Source organism: Rhinoraja longicauda, chromosome 12 (assembly GCF_053455715.1).
Source record: "Rhinoraja longicauda isolate Sanriku21f chromosome 12, sRhiLon1.1, whole genome shotgun sequence".
Taxonomy (NCBI): domain Eukaryota; kingdom Metazoa; phylum Chordata; class Chondrichthyes; order Rajiformes; family Arhynchobatidae; genus Rhinoraja; species Rhinoraja longicauda.
The window spans coordinates 27,750,762-27,776,670 of NC_135964.1; the positions used below are offsets into that span (position 1 = coordinate 27,750,762).

Sequence of the window (25,909 nt, forward strand, 5' to 3'; positions counted from 1 at the left end):
ACATCTTTAATGTTAAGGAACTACCCAGAGGCTCAAAAACAAGCGTAACTACTGTAGTGATTTATTAAATGTTAGCTTTGTCGTGAAACCCAATTCCAACATTAAGTTTAGAGGATCTTGGATAAGATTCCAGGTGTCCCTTTTACTGAAGGATGCATATTGCTTTTAGATTTTGATCGACTTGCACTGACAAAGATAATGCAATCTCTGTCATACAGGCTCCTTTTCAAAAGATGTCATACATTCCGGCAGGCACCTCTGCTCAAAGGTCAGGTGAAATTTACAGAAAGAGTGCACTTTGAGGAATATCAATTCTCTTGCATTTATACCCATTCATTACTACACCTGTTAGTGAACAACTTTTGAGCTGAGGATTGTAAATTGAATGAGGAATCGTGGGCAGACAAAGAAGAAAGTTTAGCCAAAAGGTCCACAGCCGATTTTGTATGGAATTTATTTTCAAGTGGGGGTAAAAAAGGAGTACAGATTAAAATTAAGTACCATATTTCAATTTTTGGTAACCTGAAACACTTTAGATAAGATGGAAATTACTCCTTTAGAAACAATGTATCAAAACCCATCTGTGACAGATAAAGATTTAAAAATCTTCACTAAAAAAAGTTTATTACAATATCTGCATCATTTAACATAGTAACAAAATATACATGGTATTATATTTGCATCCTTATTGACACGTACAGAATTACTGTAAGCTGACATCAGAGGATGTACAACCACAATGTACAACAAACATTGAGTCATGCAAGCACTATCACCCTCAGCTTCACATCAGATTGTTGATAATGAGACCTTTTGCCACCACCGTGCATGTTGAGGAATTGCCAGGAGAGAGAATGCACAAATGACTGGGCTCAGCTGGACACAGAGGACAGAGATGGGAAAGGGTTCTGTTTACTGACCACAAGCTTCTGATGCTGGTGAGAGATGTAACCCTTAATGTGTCCCTGTAAAACAAAGAATATATGTGACAACCTACAAACATTACTCTAAATCATTTAAAGGAAAGGGAACGCAGTTGTGCTGATATAGTGTCTTTTGTGACTTCAGAACCTTCCTCCCACCCAATGATCTTTTAAAATGTGGTTACTACAGTAATGTAAGAAACGATCCAGCCAATCTGCACAAGGAAGCTCCCAAAAATAGAGATGCCTGTGACCAGATAATAGACAATAGGTGCAGGAGGAGGCCATTCAGCCCCTCGAGCCAGCACCCCCATTCAATGTGATCATGGCTGATCATTCTCAATCAGTACCCCGTTCCTGCTTTCTCCCCATACCCCCTGACTCCGCTATCCTTAAGAGCTCTATCTAGCTCTCTCTTGAATGTATTCAGAGAATTGGCCTCCACTGCCCTCTGAGGCAGAGAATTCCACAGATTCACAACTGTCTGACTGAAAAAGTTTGTCCTCATCTCTGTTCTAAATGGCCTACCCCTTATTCTTAAACTGTGGCCCCTGGTTCTGGACTCCCCCAACATTGGGAACATGTTTCCTGCCTCTAATGTATCCAACCCCTTAATAATCTTATACGTTTCGATAAGATCCCCTTTTGAAGTGCTATTGGAGAGAGACATTTTGGTCAGGACCTGAAGCAGAGTTTCCAAAGTCTTTTTTGCGATCACTTACATCCAAATGAGAGGTCAGAGGAAGCTATACTTAAAATCTCAGTCATCAAATATCACATAAAATAGAGAATGGGCCACAGTGTGGCCAAGCTAAAATCTTTAATGTTGTACTGTTTCAACAGTTAATTTTATCTCAATGACCCTTTTACTCAACACAAAATAAACATTTCAGGGAGGGTAGGTCAGCCAATCCGGTCATACATTGCATAATCTCACATACTAACTCCTTCCTTTGTCTATTAATTTAGGTGCATTAAAAATACTGTCAATAATCCTGGTAACCTTAAATACAAAATTCCATGAAAAAACATATTTCCATCAGTCACAAAGCAGAAATGCAAAATACATAAAACATGTGATCTTGGAGGGAATGTAACCCGGAGTTATTGGGATACTATATGGATTCCAAGCATTCAATAAGAAAAATTATACAAGATAGGAAAAATTATACAAGGAAAGATTATACAAACTAGGGTTGTATTCTGGGAAATTGGAAAGAGATGATTTAGCCGATTTCCCCAAGATATTAATTGTAATTGATGGAGTAAACAGTTGGGTTCTCACAGACGACCAGGTACAGTTGTAATTTAGATCCATGCCTTTCAAGAGTAAAATTAGGAACTACCAGAGGGAGGTGGAATTTGGGAACTCGCTTCTGTCAAAAGTGATTGAAGCCAGATTCATTGTTCATTTTTAATCTGAGATCATTGGGTTTTGTGAACCAAATATATGCGATAATATGGGATAAAGTTGGGTGTGAGGAGCTAGGTTAATTGCTCACCAAGAGCAGTACGCAAATGAAACGATACGATAGAACTTTATTTATCCCAGGAGGGAAATTGATCTGTCAACAGTCATAAAACACAAAATACATGAAACATGAAATTAAAGTGACAAATGGAAAGGATTGGGAAGTGCAAAGATTGGGGAGGGGAATCAGTTTACCCCACAACAGAAGGGTGAGGGGTTGTACAGTTTGATAGCCACAGGGAAGAAGGATTGCGATGCACCACCACCTCCCCTTCATCCAAAAACAGAAATAGGAGTAGACCCTGCACCAATACCCAAAACCATCGCTGAACCTGGGCATCCTCCACAACCTCTCAATCTCTATAAACTATCAATCCGAGGCTCAAAAATATCCAAAGACAAGATATAGTCACCCAAATTGAATTCCAATAACTTAAAACCCACTGCATAAGAAAATGTATATCTTTCTTTTATCTGGCTTGAATAGCTATCTTTCTGAGACTGTAATCTCTAATTCTAGATTCTCCTGCTAGAAGAAACACCTCCCACATCTTCTGTCAATCCCTCCCAAACATTATTGTTTGACCCTAAAATGTGTGGTACTGTTGATAGTGAAGATGGTGTCACAAATTGCAGCAGGATCTTGATTGGTTGGGCTGAGGAATGGGTGATGGAATTTGATACAGAGAAATGTGAGGTGTTGCATTTTGATAAGACTAATGTGCGCAGAACCTACACAGTGAATGGTAGGGCTCTGGGAGTGTTGTAGAGCAAAGGAATCTAGGAGTGCAGGTACAAAGTTTGTTGAAAGTGGTAGATAGGGTGGTGAAAAAGCCTTTTGGCACATTGGCCTTCATCAGTCAGAGTATTGAGTATAGAAGTCGGAAGGTCATGTTGCAGTTATACAAGGCGACGGTGAGGCCACATTTAGAGTATTGTGTTCACTTCTAGGCACCATTTTATCGGAAAGATGTTGTCAGGTCTGAATGGGTTCAGAGAAGATTTACCAGGATGTTGTCAGGATTTGAGGGATTGAGCTATAGGGAGAGGTTGAGCAGACTAAAGCTTTATCCCTTGGAGCGTAATAGGATGAGGGGTGATCTTATAGAGGTGTACAAAATCTTGAGAAACTGATTGGGTAGACGCACAGAGTCTCTTGCCCATTGTAGGGGAACCCAGACCAGAGGACATTGGTTTAAGGAGGGGGGTGGGAGATTTATTGCAACTTTTAAGAAATATTTGGACAGGTACGTGGATAGTACAGATTTAGAGGGATATGGATCAAATGCTGGCAGGTGGGACATGTAGATGAGGCATCTTGGTCGACATGGATAAGTTGGGCCGAAGGGATTGATTCTATGCTATACGACTCTATGGCTCCAAATAAGGCCTCACCAAAGTCTTGCATAAATTCAGCTGGTTAAGGAATCAAGAACTAGAAGGCATGTGTTTAATAGGAACCCGAGGCATTATTAACCTTTGTATTCCATTCCCCTTTAATAAACATTGACAATGCCATTTGTCTTCCTAACTGGTTGATGTAGCTGCATACTTACATCCCACCTCTAATGAATGAGATTTATTGTTTACAAATTTCCAACCATTGAAAAATCACTTTCTCTTCTTCCATCCGAGTAGACAACCTCATACTTTCTTTCAAACTGTCAGCTTCTTCCCCAGTTGCTCCTTTGCAGACTTTTTCACACCTAATTATGTATCAGTTGTAAACTGGGATAAATTATCCTCTGGTGTTACATGTCTAAATATTGGACCCACCATATATTTTCACTTTCTTCCCGTAAGACAGAGTTATAGAGTCATACAACATAGAAACAGGACCTTCGGTCCAACGTCCATGTGATCAAGGTATATAAAATCACGAGGCATGTAGATCAGTCTCTTTTCCCAGGGGAGTAGAAAATTAGAGGCTATAGATTTAAGGTGAAATTTTTTTAAGATCTCAAGGGGAAATATTTTCCACAGAGAGGATGGTGGATATATGGAATGTGCTGCCAGAAAAAAAACTGCAGACATATTTGCCAGAGGCAATCTGTAGTCATGCTGTTCTCCAACTCCAGAGAGCATACCATTGCATCCAATCCACTTTCCCATTTGTCGTGATCTGGTTTCTTAATATCCTGGAGTAGGGCACATCCTCCTCACTGATTCTGTCTTACAATGTTCAAAAGACATTTAGACAGGTACATGGATACAAAAAGTTTAGAGGGATATGAGCCAAATGTGGGCAAAAGGAATTGGCTAAGATAAACATCTTGGTCGGCATAGATGATTGGACCACATTTCCGTGCTTTATGACTCTTTTACCACATTTCCAGAATGGAGACCTCATAGGTTTGTGCAGTGGAAGTGGTTCTAATCAGTGCAATAGCCTTCATTGTCAGGTTGAAAGGATACTAATGTCACCTGGCTGTAGACCTGCGTTCATGTCTCATACCATCAAGTAATGAGTGGACCTCAAATGTTGCCATGAATGGGAGTGACCCAATCTACCTTAACAACAGGTAAATACTTTAACATGCAGAGGAGGCAGCCTCTGGACATCTACAATTAAGTGTAATATAATGTAGAAGACTATTCAGCCCATAGTGCCTCGGACAGCTCTTAGAAAACATTATCCAATTTGTTGCACAAACTCTCCTCATTTAATTTATGTTTTCCGAAAACCTGGGAATAATCCTGACATCTTGTTAACATTTTGCTCGACAATTGCGAACTGGGAAACAACTCAACCTAAGGTGACCCAATACATACCATGTAGATGAGGTTGGCTATAATACACTGGACTTCATCGATATCAACATCATCGACCTGCATGAATCTAAGAGCGACCAGGAAAGCATCAAGTGGCAGTTGATGTGTTCGGAGTAATAAATACCTGGAACAATAAAGTCAAATTGTAGGTCAATCACTAAAGACAATTCCTGAGAAGACTACAGCCGTTCACAACTTCATATAGCACAATACAATGTATGCTGAGCACTTACACTTTCTTGAAAAGGTTTCTGTAAGTTATTATCTTCAGTTTCTCAAGTATTAGAAAGATTCCACAGCGTATGAAGAAAGCCTCATGTTTCGTCAAAGCTTCATTCAGGAGCAGAAGGTTCCCTTCACTAATTAAAAACAAGACAAAACAAGGACATTACATTCCAAAACTGGATATGTTCGTTTTCCTCAACCCATTGGCTTCCATTTTCCTTAACCTGTGCCTCCCTCAACAATGGTTGCAGACCATTCTTCAATGAGCGTCTGCAACCTTTAACATAACTGACTAAACCATTTTCCTTCAATGTATTTTCTCCACTGCATTAATGCTTTAATGCTTGAGACGACACTAGTTTGATTCTATCTCAAAGTATCCAGCTGTCATCGGGGGTCTCCTGCCCCCCATGGATCAAACTCCTCTACTTCCATTTTTCATACTCATTCGTGATGCCATTATTTAACAGTTATTGATGTTCTATATGTACCATTATAACATCCTGACATACCTCTCCAAACCCCTCCACTGATTGAGCAGAAATGTATTCTGTCAGGACATTGAGTACAAGCCTCAGGAAGACAGGATGTGTAGGTTTTGGAGAGAGGGCAGAGGTGGTTTATTTGAACTAGGGGTATTAGCTGCAGGGCGGGTGATATTCCTCCATTGACCCTCCGTTCAAATCAGCCAAAGAATGCATTGAGCTCATCAGCGAGGACCCATTATCGCTAACGATAATGCTCGCCTTCGCTTTGCAGCACGGGTATCCGTGTCATTACTTCATAACTCCAATTTTGTCTGGAATCCGCTCCTGGCATTCTTCGCGGCACTGCATAGATTTCTTGTACCGTTCGGGAATGCTGCAGACTTGGATTTCATCTAAGTTCGTCCATAGTTTCTGGTTGGGGAACAAACGTTTCATCTTCTTTAATGCAGTCCTCTACATGCTGAAGAAGTCTGTAATAGCGGTGGGATATTCATCTTGGTTATTCACAGAATCATTGAATATGAACCAGTCCACCGATTCAAAGCAGTGTCGAAGGATCTCATCTGTTTCCTCGGACCAGCAATGCACGACTTATGCCCTGGGTCCTCCTGCTTCGGTTTCTGCTTGTAAGCAGGGAGTAGGACAGAGCGGTATGATGGCTGTGGTCAAGAGTGTTTGGGCCTCTCGTTGGGCAGGTGGCATGCTTGCATTTTGTATTTTGGCAGCTTGCTTTGAGGTTGGCCTGATTGAAATCCCTGGCTATTGTGATTAAGGACTAGGGCTACTTTGTTTCAAGGCTTTTAATGTGTAGGTCCTGAAGTACAAGCTTAGCATTGGCCTGGGTTGGGATGTAGATTGCTGTCAAGATAGCCAAAGTGAATGAAACTTTTGGGTTGGCAGATGGATATGCAGGGAATGGAGGGATATGAATTAAGTGCAGGCAGATAAGAGTTGGTCTCAGCACCATCTTTGGTATATTAGCAAAAGCATTACAAAGCATTACAATAATATAAAGGCCTTTGACCATAGTGAGCGGATAAAAATAAAATCATCTGGCTGCCCAGAGATGGCACCCGTGGTTCCGCCACCTGGGGCCCAGTCAATGCCTCAGGCCCACTCCCTTATACAGGGAAGACAAATCAGCAAGTCTCCAGCTAGACTGGAACTACAAGACCAAAAGAATAAATACACCAGTGTGAAATGTGTGGTGAACAAAAGTGAGTATAGACTACATTAAACCAACTTGGTCACTGGGTAGCTGGAGAACTGGGACAGAAGGAGAGTTCGCCAAGGGCACTGGGGTAGATTTTCCAACAAAGAAAGGCCACAACGAACCACCCTGGCACTCCCTGGAAGCAGTTCTTCACAAGTCAAGTGGAACCAGGAACTCTTCCCATCCTGCTCACCCAGCCCCAATCCCTTCTCCGCCCCAAACCCGCCCACTCCTCACCCCCCTCCCACCCACAATGCAATACAAGTTAACCCTGGGTAACAAACACCCCACTTATGGACACGTACATACGAACGAGCTCCATAATGTTAAATGCAGAAGTCTGATGTACATGTATACATTTGTTCCTACGAATGGCAGAATGTTTCCTCCCTATCTCCACTTTTAGTGATGGTTCATTCTTCTCAGTCTTATGTGCTTTTGATGCCACTCATTACAACAGTGTAAAGGTATGGTTACCTATCAAGTAATTTTTGTGTATTTTCCAATTTATGCATATCTGTACAAATTACCTAGGGATAGCCTGCAGAGACCTGACCTCTGAAAATTTCAAAACTTAGATTTAAAAAGTTTAGATTTTTTGTAATGAAATGGAATTCAAGTTTCAAAACATTTAAATGGAGTTATGATACAATCTAACTGAATGATGGCACAGGCTTGAGGGGATGGATGACTTAGCCAACATCCGTGGGAAAAAAATCAGATGGCTGATTCATCCTTCAAGAAAAACTCTGAACACGAGGTTATTTGCTGACAATCCATTAAACAAGTTAAGGAACCATCGTCCAGGCACACCATCAGTTAGCATTAAATTAAGAGGCTGCTGATTTGGAACTTCTTTCACAAATTGTATGAATCAATACACAATTCAAAGAAACACATCTCTTTAAAAACATACCCAACTGCCTTGGTGACATCAGAAAACTGAAGGAGGTCATATTTTCGCAATAGCTGCACTGTTGGCATGTGACCCTGCAAAACAAACGCCCCATGATGAGAGAAAAAGAACCATAATCATAATTTATTAGCCAAGTATGTTTTGCAACATACGAGGAATTTGGTTTGCCATACAGTCATACCAAAAAAGCACCAAGACACACAACTACATAAAAATTTGACAAAAACATCCACCACAGTGGCTCCTCCACATTCCCAACTGTGATGGACTGTGAGTCGAACCATCCGCAGATTGAGGCCGGAATGAGGGACTGAGAATGCAGGGCAGGCATGGGCCTGAACGGCACAAGATTGAAATTGCAGCAATGTTGCCGCTGAGGTCTTTACATAAGGTAGATGTAACGAGTGGACATCTACCAGGAGAGGTCTTGCTTTTGAGCCGAAACCTTCCCTGACGAGCAAATTAAAAAGTAAAACAAAATGATACAAATAAAAAGATGAAAAGTGCACTCAGGGTGCTCCGAAGGCATTCACATCCAACAAAGTATTTTTCCTGTGGAATGCACATCCCTTGCTATGTCAGAGCTCCAGGACTCTCCCTCAGTCATAAAGGACCACGTAGGAGCTGGAGCTACAGATTTGAGAGCTTGAGCAACAGCTGACGCCACTGTAGTGCATCCATGGGGCTGAGTGTTCGGTGGACAGCACAGGCAGTGATCAAGGGAAGGATTAGGTGACTGCCAGGCTGAAGGATAAAGTGCAGGCAGGTAGGTCAGGAGGCTTCTGAAGATATCTTGCTCTCTGGTTTGTTTGTAATTCCGGGCACTGTTGGGGAAAAGGGGCTGCAGCTACAGCCAAAATCATAGAAACGTGGTTTAGACAAGGAGGGAGGAATATGTTTAGCAAAGTTTCGAGCAATTCTTTTATGAGGGGAGCAGAGGTGATTCCAACCTTCATGTTGCCTCCCTGATGCCAGGTTCAAGGAAATCACCGAGTAGCTGCAAAATATTTTGTATGGAGTGGATGAATAATCAGAAGCCATGGTCAAGAGTCAAACCACCAAATATGAAGTGGAACACCTAAATTCTTACTTGCTGCAGCTTTTTAGGTGCATTAGACGCAACAACCGGACCATGATCGTGCAGTAACGAAAAGTATGTAGAGCAACCATAGTTTATTAACCAACTAATAATCCATATTGATACGTCTAACGTGCATTTTTCTTGCTCCGATTGCGAGAAGTATACTATTATGTCGGTTTGCTTTGCCCTTTCTGTTAGACACAGGTGTTCAGTTTCACAAAGAAGTGCAAAAGCCGGAGAAAAGAGATAACAGAAAACTTCAGTTGTCCACAAATAGAATTGGACAGCAGTAGCAGAGACAATGAGGGAGAGGAGTTTCTGAAATGCGTTCAGCAGAACTTTCTTGATCAGCGTATTACTGGCCCTTCAAGGGGCCAAGTGGCAAGCGGCAATGCTTAACCTTGTCCTGCAAAATGAATCAGGCCAAATGCAGCAGGTATCGGTGGGGGAATATTTAGAAAACAGCAATAATTTCAAAGGTTTCAAAGGTCTTTTATTGTCACGTGTACCAATTAGGTACAGTGATATTCATATTACCCTACAGCTATACTAAAAAAAAGCAACAAGACACACAACTGCATAAAAGTTAACATGAACATCCACCACAGCGGATTCCCCACATTCCTCACTGCGATGGAAGGCAATAAAGTCTAATCTTCTTCCCTCATTTTTTCATCATATAGTTATAATAGTTATGCCAAAAGATAAAACCTTTAATTAATGCCTCGCTCAAACAATTGTATCTCAGTGCTGCCTTTAAACACATCAAGTGTGCTCACTCTGGGACATCACTTGTACTCCACATGCTACTTATCACAACATTCAGTATCGATGCTTTCACAACTGCTGTGGCCTTCCAAGATGTACCTGCCTAGCTTTCTTATCAGTTCTTCACGAGGTTTACTTACAAGAAGCATTTTCACAGGTAGCAAATAAATCAAAATCATCCTCTTATTTTTCTGGGTGGCCCTGTGGCAATGGCAAAAAGCAAATGACAGATATTCTTCAGCTGTAAAGAAGATTGAAAATATAATGTTTTTAGATAGCGTCATCACTGCAATGTGCATTACATAACAGGTTCTCTGCTATTCCTATCTTAAACATTTTACACAATTAATAGAATCTTAAGAATAAATTAACACAATTTTGGGGGTTTTTAGCTGGTCATTCTAATATGGGAGAAATGAGTGGTTCCTCACCTTGTTTAAAATCACTGTCAAACATGGCTTTCCTTCCAACGTAATACTTATACGTCACTCTTTGTGCCATACTGTATTCATCCTTTAAGCTGGAGCTATCAATTGCTCGGATTAAGGGTTTACACAAATGGAGTTTATTGATCTATAAAATATAAATGGCTAGAATATTAAACTCTACTAATCTCAAGCGGACTTCATTTTACTTTCAGGGAAAAGCATTTCTTTGTAGTATTTCCTGCTGCCCGGGGTTGGAGGCTAAACACTTGAAACATGCCTTTAACCAGTCACGCATTATACTCACTGCCATTTGTACAATGACAATTAATCCAACAGATAACTGATCCAACAGTCATATATCTAGAGGTTGGTGTATTGGATGGGTTAGTGAGCATCAACCTATGAACTTGCCATCAAAATACTGGCAAAAAGGTCAAAGAGCAACATACAGAGTTTGTGCACTCCAATGACACCACTTCCCACAGGGCATCCATCACATCCATGTGAGTGGGAGAAATTTAAAGAGTTCAAAAGGGGGGAAGAGTCTCCCAATACTCCCAATTTTAATTTTATGGTAACAGATATTTTAATGAACAGCAACAGTAATGCTGCAAAATGATGTCACTTAATTAACATTTGGTAAATTAGATTTTTATAACGCATTTGGGGCTCTATCATAAAATTCACTCCTGCGCAATGTGGAATTTGTGCATTGACTACATGCATAAATTCCACATGGAGCTCTTTGCTTTTTTCAACCAGTTATATATTCTGCTAGCAAGTCCATAGGTTGATGCGCAATAATCCATTCAAGCACACTCCAACTTCTGGATATGGGGCCATTGGATCAATTATCTGTTGCATCAGTTGCCACTGCACAAATGCAGTGGGTGCAATGCATGCATGAATGGCACATTAAAGCCATGTTCGAGGAAGCAGGCAGGAAAGGACAGCAACTGCTGCAGGCTCCCCTTGCTAGGTGCTTGAAGTCAAAGTCCTTCAAGCCCGAGTTCTCTGCTGCCCCCTCGAGGAAGACAATACTTGCCCTGAGCCCCTTTGTGGCCTGCTTTCAAACCTGACTTTGTTCATGACCCATCACAAGGGGTGCACGGCTACATTTTACTGCTGCTTGCTCTTCCTCCATATGGCCAGCTGCTGGGCACAAAGACAAAGTCCTTCTGCGGCCTAACATCTTAGTATCCCAGCCTTGCCTGATCATTTCACACCTTACCTTCTTCAACTTTTTATTAATGCAGAGTTTACACAGAGGGCGCTGTTACAAAGCCAGAAATACAAATACATTTTCTCACCTTAAAGTATATTTTGAACAGCTGATTGACGAGAAACAGCATTCCCCATTTCTTAGAGTCATCGATTCCTGCACGGCTATTTTCAAAAATAATTTGGTAAAATTATTTCTGTCATAAAGAGCAATCAAGAAAACCAGACAATAACCTACACAGCTGCTCCGATGCTGCACAGGTATACTACGTTGTGTAATATGACATTCTACGGTACATATATTTAGCATCTATTAAACAGTAAGCAACTATGTACTTTGCCACCCATGCATTCACCTACCCTCCACACTGATATTTCATAGTAATCATTTCCTTCTAGTCTGATGTACATCTGATGTCACATGACACCACACAAGTGGTGCATGAAACACTGCTGCATGAAACTTCATGGTTCACACTGTGATGCTTGAGGACAGAAAATCTGGGAAAGTTTGGTATGATGATATAACTGTGGAAATAGCCCTGAAGCAGTTCCACTGGTTAAAAAGGATACTGCTCTGATAACAAGGACCATTCGCAATGGGTCATCTCCTCATCTCCCCTTTCCCGCTGGGCAGAAGATACAAAAGCTTAAAAGCACATACCACCAGACGCAGACAAAGACACAGCTTTTGCCCCGTTATTATCAGACAATATGCAGTCTTCTCATAAGCTACGGGTCTCGTCCCTATCTCCCAACCTACCTTATTGCAGCCCTTGAGCTTTTTTTTAAATCTTATCTTTCGCGATAGTTGTAATGCTAGTGTTGCAACATTATATTTTGCAGTCTAGTATTTTTCTCTTTGTACCACCTGTTATACTTGAGTACTCATGTACAGTATCATATGCCTGGAAAACACGTAAACAAATGTTTCCCCTGTATCTCACTGGACATGATAATACATCAATACCAATAACAGAGGCTGTAACTGCGAAACAGATTTGAGAATACCTTTGGTCCCAGTTTTGCATCCTTCCCTATTTGTGGCCACATTTGATTTAAAATCACGGCTCGCAGTTCAGACATCAGCTTTTATATGCTGGCCTGGAGTAGCGCCATCTATCGCCATCAATCCCCGTTATTATTTAACAGAACTTGTTATTGAAACACCTACTTGTCACTGGCACAAATCCGGAAGCAGCTCATCAGTAATTCTGCAGCTTTCTCCAGCATATCTCCCGTTTTGCCCTTTTCTTTCTTGCCCAACTGTTGGTCAGCCTAAATGCGAGTGGAGGTGGGTAAATTATGAAAATAAAACTACAGTTAACAGTTTGCCAATAATTTCTTTCAAGTTATAACTGCATGTATGTCTTTGATGTTAAATGTAGTGTCTGTCACATCCAGCCTGGTTTTTCCTCTAGAGATGCCAGTGCATGTGAATGATTTGACACCATATCATTGCATTGTGTAGAGTTTATATAATGACCCAGGACCATACTGTAATCCAGTGGTGGAGATGCAGTCTATTGGCAGGAGGGAGTCTTGTAATATTGACCCTAAACCCCATGAAGCCCCATGATCAGAGACCAGTCAGAGCAAGAAAGCCTCCTCCTGATTCCAGCAGGAACTAAGTTCATCACACCTTGGTTGATGCTGCTTCACAGGAGGGAAGGAAAATGAGTGGTTGCACTGCAGTCATTTCAGTTATAGTTATCAGGGTATTCCAAAGGAAGGGGAACAAATAGACGTTCTTGCAGCCAAAGATATAATTCAAGGATGGCATGTCGTGTTAGGATTAAGTAAAGTTTATGAAGCTGCAGCTTTGATGAGTGGTGGGCTGGCAACTATATCTGCAATGTTTGAGAAGCATAACCTATTATTGCCCACTGGCAACTACATAACCTTCAACTGATGACAGAATGTAGAAATAATCTGCATTTGGATTTGCACGGTACAAAGCTAACAGAGAAAAAGGGAAGTGATCAAATATGAGACACACTGACAGAATTAAGTGCAGAGATCAAGGAGCTGCTGGCCATGCTGGGTTTCTTGAAAAGCATTAAGGGTGATAAATCTCCAGGGCCTGATGTGATAGTGTAGTTTAAAATTTTAGTTTAGAGATACAGCTTGGAAACAGTCCCTTCGGCCCACCAAGTCAACGCCGACCATCAATCACCCGTACACTAGCTCTATGTTATTCCACATTTGCACCTGACACACTAGTGGCAATTTACAGAAACAAATTAATCTTCAAACCTATTTATTCACAAAATGCTGGAGTAACTCAGCAGGTCAGGCAGCATCTCGGGAGAGAAGGAATGGGTGACGTTTCGGGTCGAGACCCTTCTTCAGACGAGAAGGGTCTCGACCCGAAACGTCACCCATTCCTTCTCTCCCGAGATGCTGCCTGACCTGCTGAGTTACTCCAGCATTTTGTGAATAAATCGATTTGTACCAGCATCTGCAGTTATTTTCTTAATCTTCAAACCTATACCTCTTTGGAATTTGGGAGGAAACCAAATCACCTGCAGAAAACTCACATGGTCACAGGGAGAATCCAAACTCCACACGGGCAGCACCCTTAGTCAGGATCAGATCTGGGTCTCTAGTCCTGTGAGGCAGTAGCTCTACCATTGTGCTGCCAAATCTATCTCAGGTTATTGCAACAGGCAAGAAAGGATTTTGTAGAATCATTGACGAAGATATTTATATGCTCTCTATCCATAGGCAAGGTCTGAGAGGACTGGAGAGTAGCTGTTTCTTTATTTAAGAAGGAAAGTAGAGATTATCCAGAGAACTACAGGCTGACGAGCCTCACGTCAGTGATAGGAAAGATATTGGAGTGGATTCTTCAAAATAGGATTTAGTTGCATTTGGAAGAGAGTAGGATAATTAGGGACTGTCAACATGTCTTTGTCTGCGGCAGATCTCTTCTTAGTAATTTAAGTTTTCTTTGAGGTGAGGGTGATTGATGAGGATTGGGCAGTGCATGTTGTCTATATGGATTTTATTAAGACATTTGGTAAATCTCTCAAGGTAGGCCGATCCTGAAGATTATGATGAATGGGATCCAGTGATTTGGCAGTTTGGATTCAGAACTGGCTTACCCATAAAAGACAGAGGGAAGTGGTGGAAGAACAATATTCAGGGTGGAGGCCTATAATCAGTGAGGTTCTGCAGGGATCTGTACTGCGTCCTCCATTTGTGATATATAAATGACTTGGACATAGATGTAGATGAGTTAGTTAATAGGCTTGCAGACGACACCAAATGTAGTGGAGTTGCAAACAATGAGGAAGGCTGTCAAAGGATAATACAGGATTTACATCTGTTACTGAAATGGCAGATGGCATTTAATCTCAGCAAGTGTGAGGTGTTGCACTTTGGGAGATCGAATACAAGGGGAAAATTTACAGTTAATGGCATGTCCCATAACGTTGTTGATGTACAGGGTTTGGAGTCCAAATTTACACCACCGTGAAACTGGCAACACATGTAGATGGAGCGGTAAAGAAGATGTGCCATCATCAATAAAGGCAATGAGTGTCAGGAGCAGAAGAGGTTTGCTAGGATTTGGCCTGAATTGGAGGGTATTAGTTATTAAAGAGAGGTTGAATTAACTTGGATTGTTTTCTCTACATTATCAGAGATTGAGATGAGACCCGATAGAAGTAGGCGCCAAAGTAAAAAATTAGAGGGCATTGCTTTAAGGTCAGACGGAGATGGCTTTATGGAAATGTGCGGACCAAGTTTATTTACTCAGAGAAGTGGCTGCCTGGAACTTGCTGCCAGATGGTGGCATTTAAAAGCCTTTAAACGGGCACATGGAATGGAGATTATGGATCTCATCCAGGAAGAAGAGATTAGTTTAACGGCTTCATGTTTGATACAGGCAATGTGGGCCGAAAGGCCTGTTCCTGCTCTATGTTTAGGTCGCACCATCGCCGGGTTCAGTAACTTGAATACCCAAGAACAAGAGACTGCAAAAAGTAGTGGACATTGCCCACACCATCACAGGTATTGACTTTCCCACCATCGAAAGGAACTGAGAGTTAATGTTTTTATGTGAGACTGAAGGCCAACATGCTAGCCCCAGGGGAAGGAGGCAGAACACCTTGCTGATGTGGCTATAGGGTCTTTGGAGACAGCCTTATGGTCAAATCAGTAATATCAGGTTTTAATTCCCAGACATCTACAGGTAGACACAAAGTGCTGGAGTAACTCAGTGGGAAAAGCAGCATCTCTGGAGAGATGGAATGGGTGACGTTTCGGGTCGAGACCCTTCTTCAGCCTCTGCATGACATTGAACTCGACAATGCGAGGAGCTGAGAAATGCTGCAGGTCCGTTAGCTTTGCATCTGTCAATCAAATGTCTGTCATGTAACAAGGACATTTTCACCTGCACTGAGCACGAGCTTTCACCAGAACCTCCTACAGGAAGATAGCAGATTAAAGGCTGTACTGCTGTGGATGTTCCTGCGAAGGAGCATCCATTTAAAACAGCTTCATAAACATTGCATTACTCACATTATTTGCAAATATTCGCAGGTCCAGAGCTACTGCATACATAATCGGTAAAGCCCTATGAAGGACAAAAGACAAATGTCAAAATCAAAAATAAACAAACAAAATACAGTAATCCACAACTGCTCCTTCTCCAAGCTCCGATGTCTCTTCAGCAATTCATGTTTTTTTTCAAAAATGGCAGAAACTTTAATTATAAAATAATTTTTCCTCCCATTTCTTTATTACTTTAATCATCTCATTTAAAAGATAATGGGGAGAAATATAGAGCAGTTAAATCTTCCAACGGTCTGTTTATTGTCACGTGCAGCAATTAAGGTACAGTGAATCTCGATTCTAATCCTACATTAACATCTGTAACATCTACACCAAATGCATTATCCAATGCAACATAGATTAAATAAGATTTTTCGTAAATATTCTAGGTGTCCTCTTTGAGTAAACGTAATGATGCTTGGTGGCAAAAGGTATTGTAATGTTACGAAAAATTAAGAGCTCCGTCAGACAGTGTCTGCCTTTCTGTCCTGCAATATATCATTCTAATTCCATAATCTTAGAATTCCAAGGCTGTCAACCAAGAGTGCTTTACAATTCCTGATGCAGTTTGGAGGGTACAACTTGTGTTTTAACTCTACCATCTTGCGTCACATCATCGCACATTGTTTCAGCTTTACACATTATAGGTTCCTGTACTTCTGATAGTACAATTCTCACTCCATAATGTACCTGGCAGCCTGAAGTACGTGCTCAGTCTCAGAGTAAGACCATGTTATTAATGTGAGACATACCACAAAGGGCAAAAATAAAATTCCATCCGAGGCTGTGCAGAAAAGAAACCGCTCATTCAAGGAAACGAGGACAGAAAAGGACAGTACAGAAACTCAATTCAAAACAGCGATATTAGAAGACATCAAAAATGTTCCAGTTAACAGTGACTTACCAGTTCTCCTCTTTATGAGCTTGGAAGGCCTTCAAGAATGATGTTTGCAATTAAGGAAAATACAATTTGTGACATATTTTTAAATAAACAGAAAACTAAACCATAATCGTTTCAATACTAATGAACTCTCTGTGGCTGTGATCCAATCTGAAGAGGTGGAAGGTTAGTGCCCCCAGTTTCTGATCAAAAAAGAGGGATAACAACGAAATACCCAACAAAAATAATGGGAAGAAAGGAAATAAATTAAAAGTAAGGGTCACCAGCCTTCGGAACAACAACCATTAATTACAGTCATTGGAGCATAACAAAATAAAATTTGACACTGGACCACATGGTAGACTGAACCTGTTAGGAAGTGCCAGCAACAGTGTGTCACAATCAGCATTTCTCAACCTAACAATCAATAAATTCAGGTTACTCAAAAGAACGCTGAAGTCTCAAAACTGTTTGTTGGTCTTTGCTAGGTTGAGGTGACTAAGCTCAGTCATTGTATTCTTTGGAACAAATGCCTAGGTATTGAATTTCATCCTTGTTGGTGTGCTAAACAAATGATGAATGTAGTACTAATATTGACAAGATCCTCGACAAAGATTTACAAAGTTGGGAGAAAATATGTAAGGACTGCAGTGGTGCAGCTGGTAGAGCTGCTGCTGCCTCACAGCGCCGGAGACCCAGGTTCAATCTTGACGACAGGTGCTGTCCGTGTAGAGTTTGCATGTTCTCTCTGTGACCACATGGGTTTCTTGCAGGTGCTCCGGTTTCCTTCCACACCCCAAAGACGTGCGGCTTTGCAGGTTAATTGGTCTCTGCAAATTTCTCCAGTCTCCAGGACCATGCCAGTGGCTAGCGACGACACAAAGATCTTCATCTCCCGCAGTCTCCGGTCTTGCCTCTCTCAATAACCTGAGATAACTCCCATCAGGTCCTGGGGATTTATCCGCCTTAATGCTCTTCAATAACCCCAACACCTCCTCCTCCTTAATCTCAACCTGCCCTTGCATATTAGCATTCTCCACATTGATCTCATTGTCTGACATGTCCTTCTCTTTGGTGAAAAATGATGCAAAGTGCTCGTTTAGTACCTCACCTACATCCCCAGAATCCAAGCACAAATTCCCCCCTTTTTCCTTGAGCGGTCCTATCTTCTCCCTGGTTACCTCTTGTTTTTAAGGTAGGTGTAAAAAGTGTTATGATTTTCTTTAATTCAACATGCCAGAGACATTTAGTGGCCCCTTTTGGCCCTTCTAATCGCCTGTTTGAGTGTCCAGGTTCAGATTCCTAAAAGGATTTCAGAGATGTGAGGGGTCAAACTAATTGGAAAAAGAATTAGAAGAGAGATGAGGAGGAATTTTGTTTTGAAACTGAGTCAAGGACACCAAATTGTAGCAGATCAAATAAAAAAAAGATGGGTACAAATAGGGTAAATATTGCTGAACATCAAGCTCTTGCATATAAGAACCTGCAAGGAGGTAGCAGAAAATTATATTAGGTGCAGATTCAGAACAAGGGCAACACTTTCTAAAAAAAACACACAAAAATATGTTTCTTTTAATTCCTTTTCACCACGTATTATCAGTATTCTGGTTTCAGGATATTGCACTACAAATGTTTGGTATTTATATGCTTCTACAAAATCATGATTTGCAACAGCAAAAGCGCACCTGTGAAGGCAAAAAGAATAAGATTATTCACTGCATTTTACCTCAATCAAATAGCACATGCTGCCTTAGGTGTGATTATTTATCTCTCAGATTTTTCCTCACTGCTCAAATCTTCCATATACAATTAATATGTCTTGATTAATAAAGCACCAACAGAAAAACATTTAGATCAAGTGATTAAATGATGACCAAAAATCTTGGGTTCAACAGGCAATAATTTAGTAGATAATAAGATTTTATGTCGTAGGGTTATCTTTAAAGAGATGTCAGAGAACAGCAGCACGAAACTGTGTTAGAAGATTATAGATCAGGTGCAGAAATGTGCGGAGAATTGGCACATGGCGTTTAATCCGAGCAAGTGTGAGGTGTTGCACTTTGGGAGGTTGAATGTAAGTGGAGGGTATAAAGATAATGGCAAGACACTTAACAGCATTGATATGCAGAAGGATCTTGGAGTCCAAGTATATAGTTCACTGAGGTGGCAGCCTCAATCGTACCGTGACATTGTAAACAATATGTTGCACTGGTATGCGAACAAAAAACATTTCCAAAGAGAAAAATAAGTTGCAAAAAATGTTAATAAAGATAACCATGAAGTTTTATTTTACCTTAAATGAGCTGCTACCATTTCATCGTAAGGAGGTTCGAGGATCTGCTGGCATTTCTCTTCTGGATTTGCTAACTAATTTCAAATACAAAAAAAAGTTAATTTGGAATCTCTGAAATTGATTTAAAGTAACCATCTAAACAGTTTGTTCAAAATCAAACATACCCAGGTTAAATTAATGCATTGTGCAAAACATTGTGTTCGATTAAGTGATAGATGCTTAAACAGCAACTGCTGCTAGATCATTGAATCACTCAACGCTTACATCACAAAAGACCATTTGGCCCATCATGTCTGTACCAGAGGAAAACTCCCCAGCCCCTTCTCTGTAATTTTACAATTTTTTGCTCATCAAATATTTATCCAATTCCCTCTAAAGGCCCGAGTGGAACCTGTCGCTGGAAGAACATTCCAGATTCCAACCAAATGCTGTGTAAAAAAAGTTCTCCACCTTTCATTCTTAGTTGTTCTCCCTTCATTGTATAGATAAGGGAACAGATAGGGTGAATGGACAGAGTCCTTTGCTCAGGATAGGGGAATTAAAAACAAGCGTGGTTAAGATGAGAGGGGCAAGATTTAATATGAACTCGAGGCGCAACCTTTTCTCTTAGAGGGTAGCGGGTACATGGAACAAGCTGCCAGAGGAGGTAGTTGAGACAAATATTATAAAAGCATTTAAAAGACATTTGGACAGGTAGATGGTGGGGAAAGGTTTAGCGGGATATAGGCCAAATGGGACGAGCCTGGATGAAGCATCTTGATCGACATTGACAAGTTGGGCCGAAGGGCCTGTTTCCGTGCTGTATGACACTATACCTGTGACCTCTTATCGTCAACCCCTATTCCAATAGGAACAGCCTCCCTCAAAACACTCTTTCCAAACAATGCATAATTTTAAATACAAGATGAACACCGATTTTCCAGCACCCTCGGTTCCAGAGCCTTTTCTCGATTACCCGTTTTTCTTGACCAACATTCACATGATAATCAAATGACAATACACCCACTTACGACACTCTTCTGCGTCACTGATGATCCATGGAGTGCCAGAAACTTAAATAAAACTAATATAAAATGTAAATGGAATTTAAATAGAGTGACCAGCCGACCCATCCTTGGCTCCCACTGTCTCCCCGGCCATTTAGAGCCCCGGCTTCTGATCCCACTCCCAACATGCAAGATGCACCAGCGAGCCCTTCTTCACTCACCGCACGGCCCCTGTTGTTACAGCTTGTGTTGTAGCCCCTGGTGACGGCGCTTTCTTCAGTCCGCTGCCACCGACTAACACACTCAGTTATCATGGGGCTCCCTCCCCTCCAACCTGCTGTCAGTCCAAGGTGGAGTGTGTCTGCGACTCTGGGAGGGGGGAGGAGGAGGCTGCTGTGGTGGAGGGAGGAGGTAGCGGCGGTGTGGGGAGGAAGGCAACTGGACAGAGCAACGGGAGAAGCATACGACGGCAGTTGAGCAGGCAGTGGACAAATCCACCGCTGACAGCAAGTAAAATGCGGCAGATGAGAGGGGAGGGAGCCCGAGGGGAGGGGTCATTGAGCGCGTTAGCCGGTGGCGGCAGCCCAAAGAAAGGACTGTCACCAGGGGCTACAACGTGAGCCACAACAACAGCCGTGTCACAGGTACAGTGTGGGTAAAGAAGGCCTCGCTGGTCCACCTTGCGAGTCGGGAGTGGGGTCGGAAGCCACAACTCTAAATGGCCGCGGAGTCAGTAGGATCCAGGGATGGGTCGGCAAGTCCCTCCTCTATATCCGAAATACCTGAGGGGCAACTTTTCACACAGTGGGTGATGGGTGTATGGACTGAGCTGCCAGAAGAGGTAGTTCAGGCAGGTATTATCACAACTCTTAAAAGACATTTGGACAGGTACATGGTTTCGAATGATATCGGTCACACTAGTGTGATGGTGCATCTTGGTCGGCGTGGGCAAGTTGGGTTGAAGAGCCTGTTTCCATGTTGTTTGACTATGACTCTAATTGAGTGCTCATGTGTCTTACAGATTATTAATATGCAATAACAGTTGTGATTTCCTCAACCTCTTAAATACCATATCTCCACTGAATTGAACCTACCTGTAACCTACGATTTGCAATGTGAGGATGTTTAAATGATAAAAATTCAGCACAGGATTCACTATCTCTGCTGTCGAGGAACTCCAATACCTATTAAAGAAATAAGTAATCAGATGTTAGAAATATAAGTGTCCATGAATAAGCTTCACACCCTGGTAATTGGATGAAACTGAACCAGACTGGTTTCACATTAAGCAAAAAATAAAGTGCTCGGGGAACTCAGCAGGCCAGGCAACTGAACAGACGATGTTTTGGCCTAAAAACCCTTCCACAGAGTAAAGATGAGCCCTGACCCAACATGTCGTCTGCCAATTTGCTCCACAGATGCTGCCTGGCCTGTTGAGTTTCTCCAGCACTTTGTTTTTGTGCAAAATTTCAGCTTTGGCTGTTTCTTTTATCTTCTGGTTTCATATTAAACCGCATCCATACAAACACTAAGCTTTCTTATTTCCTCCTGAACAACACTGTTATTTCAACATTTCTTCTGCAGCTTAAAACCTCATCACTACCTTTGCTATCTCCAGTCAACTCCTGGTCATCCTCCTTCATTCAACTTTCTGCAGACATAAAGACACCCATAACTCTGCTATATAACAGCCGTGACTACTTAATTCTCCCAAGTACATTGTCTCCACTGCAACTGAATTCACAGAAGAAATACTATGTCCTAACTGTACCCTTTACTTTGTGCAAAATTTTCACCAAGTTATGATAACATATAGAACTCATTGACGCAGCAGTAGAGGTACTGCCTTACAATGCCAGAGACCCAAGTTCAATCCTGACTACGGATGCTGTCTGTACGGAGTTGATATGTTCTCCGTGACCACACGGCTTTTCTCCAGGTGCTCCAGTCTCCTCCCACATCCAAAGACGTGCAGGTTTGTAGGTTAATTGGCTTCTGTAAATTGTTGAGATTCTGTAAGTGTAGGATGGATAGAAACATAGAAAATAGGTGCAGGAGTAGGCCATCCGGCCCTTCGAACCCAGCACCGCCATTCAATATGATCATAGCTGATCACCCAAAATCAGTACCCCGTTCTTGCTTTTTCCACATATCCCTTGATTCCGTAGTGACTGCCGGTTGGAGTGGGCCAAAGTGGCCTTTTCCATGTTGAATCATTAAAATTAAAAAACTACCATGGACTTGAGGCTCACATGCTGATAATTTCCTGGATTATCCCTACTTCCCTTCTTGAATAAAGAAACATCATCTTCCACGACTCTGCCTGTGGATGACGAAGACACAAAGGTCTCCATCAGCAATCTCCTCTCTTGTTTCTTTCAGTTTCTGGGATTGACCTGAAAGCACCTCAATGCTTTTCAAGTGACCCAACACCACCTCCTTCTTGATCTCAAATTGCCAAAACATATTAGTATACCTCTCAATGTTCTGTTCACTCCAGTCACTTGCTGACTCCTGGTTAAGCAACGTTTAGGTTTTGTTTACATGCCGGCATGGACACACATCCGCCCTACAATACTCTGAGATTTCTGCGAACTCCATCTCCATCGTTCCCACGTTTTATTACTCGGCCACTTGCAGACACTTCATCTGCCACAGCCTTGTCTTGGAATTTCCTCTCTAGATTGCTCAAACTCTCTTTCTTCCTTACACTGCGAAACCCTAGCACGTTGGCCTTCTGCTTTGATATTTCGTGTGACTATCAGTTCTTGATTTAATAATGCTCCTGCCCACAAAACACAGTGAATAGTTTAACAGTTGATTAAAACAGCGCGGAAACAGGCCTCTCGGCCCATCGAGTCCACGCCGACCAGCGATCCCCATACACTAGCACCATCCTACACACTAGGGTCAATTTACAATTTTTACCGAAACCAATTAACCTACAAACCCATACATCGTTGGAATGTGGGAGGAAACTGGAATTCCCGGAGAAAACCCACGCGGACACGGGGAGAACTTACAAACTCCATACAGACAGCACCCGAAGTCAGGATCAAACCCAGGTCCCTAGTGCTGTAAAACAGCAACACTATAGCTGCGCCACCATGCCGCCATGATATAATCATTGAAATCATGGAAAATGTGTAATAATGCTGACATTGTCTCATTTTATTTGTATTGTTACCCCCAAATCTATTATAGCATTACCTGTTGCAAATACTGATTCACGGTGATGTGTGCCATTGTTGGCACAATGGCAGTTCAGATACTGTTGAGGTAAAATGACAGATCACCTGAGGAGATAATCAAACCAAACAATTAATTGAAAAATCTGCTATCACACTCGTATGCCAAATATTACTCAGGTATAAAATACAAAGATTAAATATTATACCTTCCTTTTATATACAAAAAATATCATACACAACTCATTTATATTTCTGAGTTTTATATCCAATCACCAATATCACTGCAAAATATTGATTAAATAAATCTGTGGAACCTGGAATTTGATATAAAAATAAAAAGTGCTGAAAACACTTCGGTCAGGCCTCCTCCTTTGTGTCCTTTCGGTGGGTGAAGAAGGGCTTGCTGGAGTACCTTGCGAGTCGGCAGTGGGGTCAGAAGCCGGGGCTCTAAATGGCCTGGGAGATGGCAGGTCCGTCAGCTGTATCTGACATCTGTTATAATGGGGGTCGTTAAAACAAGGCATTTGCTATATGATCTTTGCGAAACAGTTAGGCGAGAATATTGAGAGCATAATTGAATCTTTCATGGCGGAGGGACGTGCTTTAGAGACATAGGAGAAGTGTCATTAGGGGCCTGGGGTGCATTATCGTTTCATTATCAAGTGACCTGTTGATCCAGAAAACCAGATAATCCAGAAAGGCTCAGGAACCAAGGGTGCTGGTAAATCAACCTGCCAACAAAGGCCAACGCGTGATTAAACCAAGAGGTTTAACTCAATCAATTAGATATTGCCACAAATCAAATTCCCACACATCAGGAGATGCCGGCAGCCCTGCGGTAGCCAGAAAACGCATCCAGCTAGTCTCCAATTCACTTGTTTATATGTATAGGCTGTACAAAAGCCAGGCATTCGTAACCTGGGGAGGGCTCTGCTTTGTAAATTACACCTACCATGGGTGAGAAAAGATGTTATATGGCATATAGTCACACATCACAATCAGAAACATCAATGTACTACATCCTATACTAAGCCAGTTTGTTTGCCCCCACATTCCTATTAATTCACAACCTATACACAGCAGCCAATTTATCTACCAAACTGAATGCCTTCAGGATGTGGGAAGAAAACAAAGCCTCTGGGGAAAACCCACATGTCATAAGAACATATAAACTCCACTCAGACCAGATTGAACCTGTGTCTCTGGAATTGTGAGACAGCTATACTACTGTGCTACCCCATAAGAAAATAAATTGCAGAAAAATTGGATTCCTCTGACTGACAGCATAAATTCAATGGGCCAAATGTCACAAAGAAAATGAAATCGGAGCAACTGACATTTAGCCATGCGCAGATTTTACCACCTCCTGCCCACTTTTCCTGTAAACAAGTTCTTCACTCTAACACCATAGGTACATTGGGTACGGAAGCCTGCAGGCGTATTGTGTAAACAAAGGCAATGCCATGACATCCGTTTAAAACTCATTGACCACGGTGCTTCACTGGAGGGTGTGGAGTATAGTCTGTATCAATGGTGTTGAAGTGGAGATGGGCGAGAGCTTCAAGTTCCTATGTGTAAACATCGCCAACAATTCGTCCTGGACTCACCACATTCCTCAGAAGACTAAGAGTATGTGGCACATCTCCAACAACCCTTACCAATTTCTACAGATGCACAATTAAAAGCATTTTATCAGGATGCATCACAGTTCAACAACAGCTCTGCTAAAGAACAGTAGAATTTGCAGAGATGTGAATGTAGTCCAGCCCATCACACAAACCAGACTCTCCCTCATGTACACTGCCCTCGAAAAGTAGCCAACATCATAATTCCCTCTTCTTCGCACTTCCACCAGATATAAAAACTCTAAAGTGCGTACCAGCCGATTCAGGAACATCTGGCCCGGAGTTATCAGACTTCAGAACGGTCCTCCCATTAGCTAGAGTGTAGACCATATCTCCCAACCTACCTCATTGTGATACTTGCACTTTTTTAAATCTACACTTCCTCTGAAACTGCAAACTATTTTCTGCAAACTATTCTCTGTGCACAACCTGTTGTACTTGTGCAGGAAGGCACTGCTGATGGTGGTTTACACCGAAGATAGATATAAAATGCTGGAGCAACTCAGCGGTCAGGCAGCATCTCGACTAGGGAAAAGGAATAGGTGACGTTTCGGGTCGAGACCTTTTTTTTCAGAAGGGTCCTGACCCGAAACGTCACCTACTCCTTTTCTCCAGGGCAGGGAGTTACTCCAGCTTCCTGTGTCTACCTTCTGCTGCACTCGTGTATGGTTTGTCTGGATAACACACAAAACAAAGTTTCTCACCACATCTGACTTGACAATAATAAACCCAAGCCAACGCCAGTGCATACCTGCCACTCAGAGAGGACCGCGGTGCTCCGGCGGCAGGGCTAAGGCTAAGCGCTTCACCCGGGACCCACCAGCAGACTGCGGCCGAGGCCTCAAGCCGCTCCCACCCACCCTCCTCT

The 25,909-nt window shown here is 42.0% G+C and overlaps 1 protein-coding gene across 3 annotated transcripts; it reads right to left on the reverse strand.

The window, feature by feature from the left end:
- Positions 1 to 442: 442 nt before the first annotated feature.
- Positions 443 to 25,897, reverse strand: pcid2 (PCI domain containing 2). Of its 3 annotated transcripts, none has more exons than XM_078409301.1 (15): positions 25,793 to 25,897; positions 23,436 to 23,521; positions 21,320 to 21,409; positions 19,240 to 19,313; positions 18,564 to 18,631; positions 16,971 to 17,010; positions 16,034 to 16,088; positions 12,681 to 12,784; positions 11,596 to 11,671; positions 10,289 to 10,430; positions 9,998 to 10,098; positions 8,009 to 8,082; positions 5,400 to 5,525; positions 5,167 to 5,290; positions 443 to 965 (listed from the first exon to the last, which is right to left on the reverse strand). In XM_078409301.1, exons 2-15 carry the CDS (start codon positions 23,469 to 23,471, stop codon positions 873 to 875), a joined length of 1,203 nt encoding a protein of 400 aa, XP_078265427.1. In that variant the 5' UTR covers positions 23,472 to 23,521; positions 25,793 to 25,897; the 3' UTR covers positions 443 to 872. The 3 variants fall into 3 exon arrangements, with proteins under 3 accessions (XP_078265427.1, XP_078265428.1, XP_078265429.1); XM_078409302.1 differs by having other exon boundaries at positions 25,746 to 25,806; XM_078409303.1 differs by lacking the exons at positions 18,564 to 18,631; positions 21,320 to 21,409; positions 23,436 to 23,521; positions 25,793 to 25,897 and having other exon boundaries at positions 16,971 to 16,999; positions 19,240 to 19,286.
- Positions 25,898 to 25,909: the final 12 nt, after the last annotated feature.

What these genes read in the sequence shown, in the direction of transcription:
- pcid2 (XM_078409301.1), bottom strand. Translation starts at nt 23,471, where the DNA reads ATGGCACACATCACCGTGAATCAGTATTTGCAACAG. An exon ending in TGAATCAGTATTTGCAACAG is followed by an intron (nt 21,410 to 23,435) that starts GTAATGCTATAA and finishes TTTCTTTAATAG; the next exon opens with GTATTGGAGTTCCTCGACAG. An exon ending in AGAAACCTTTTCAAGAAAGT is followed by an intron (nt 5,291 to 5,399) that starts GTAAGTGCTCAG and finishes TTATTGTTCCAG; the next exon opens with GTATTTATTACTCCGAACAC.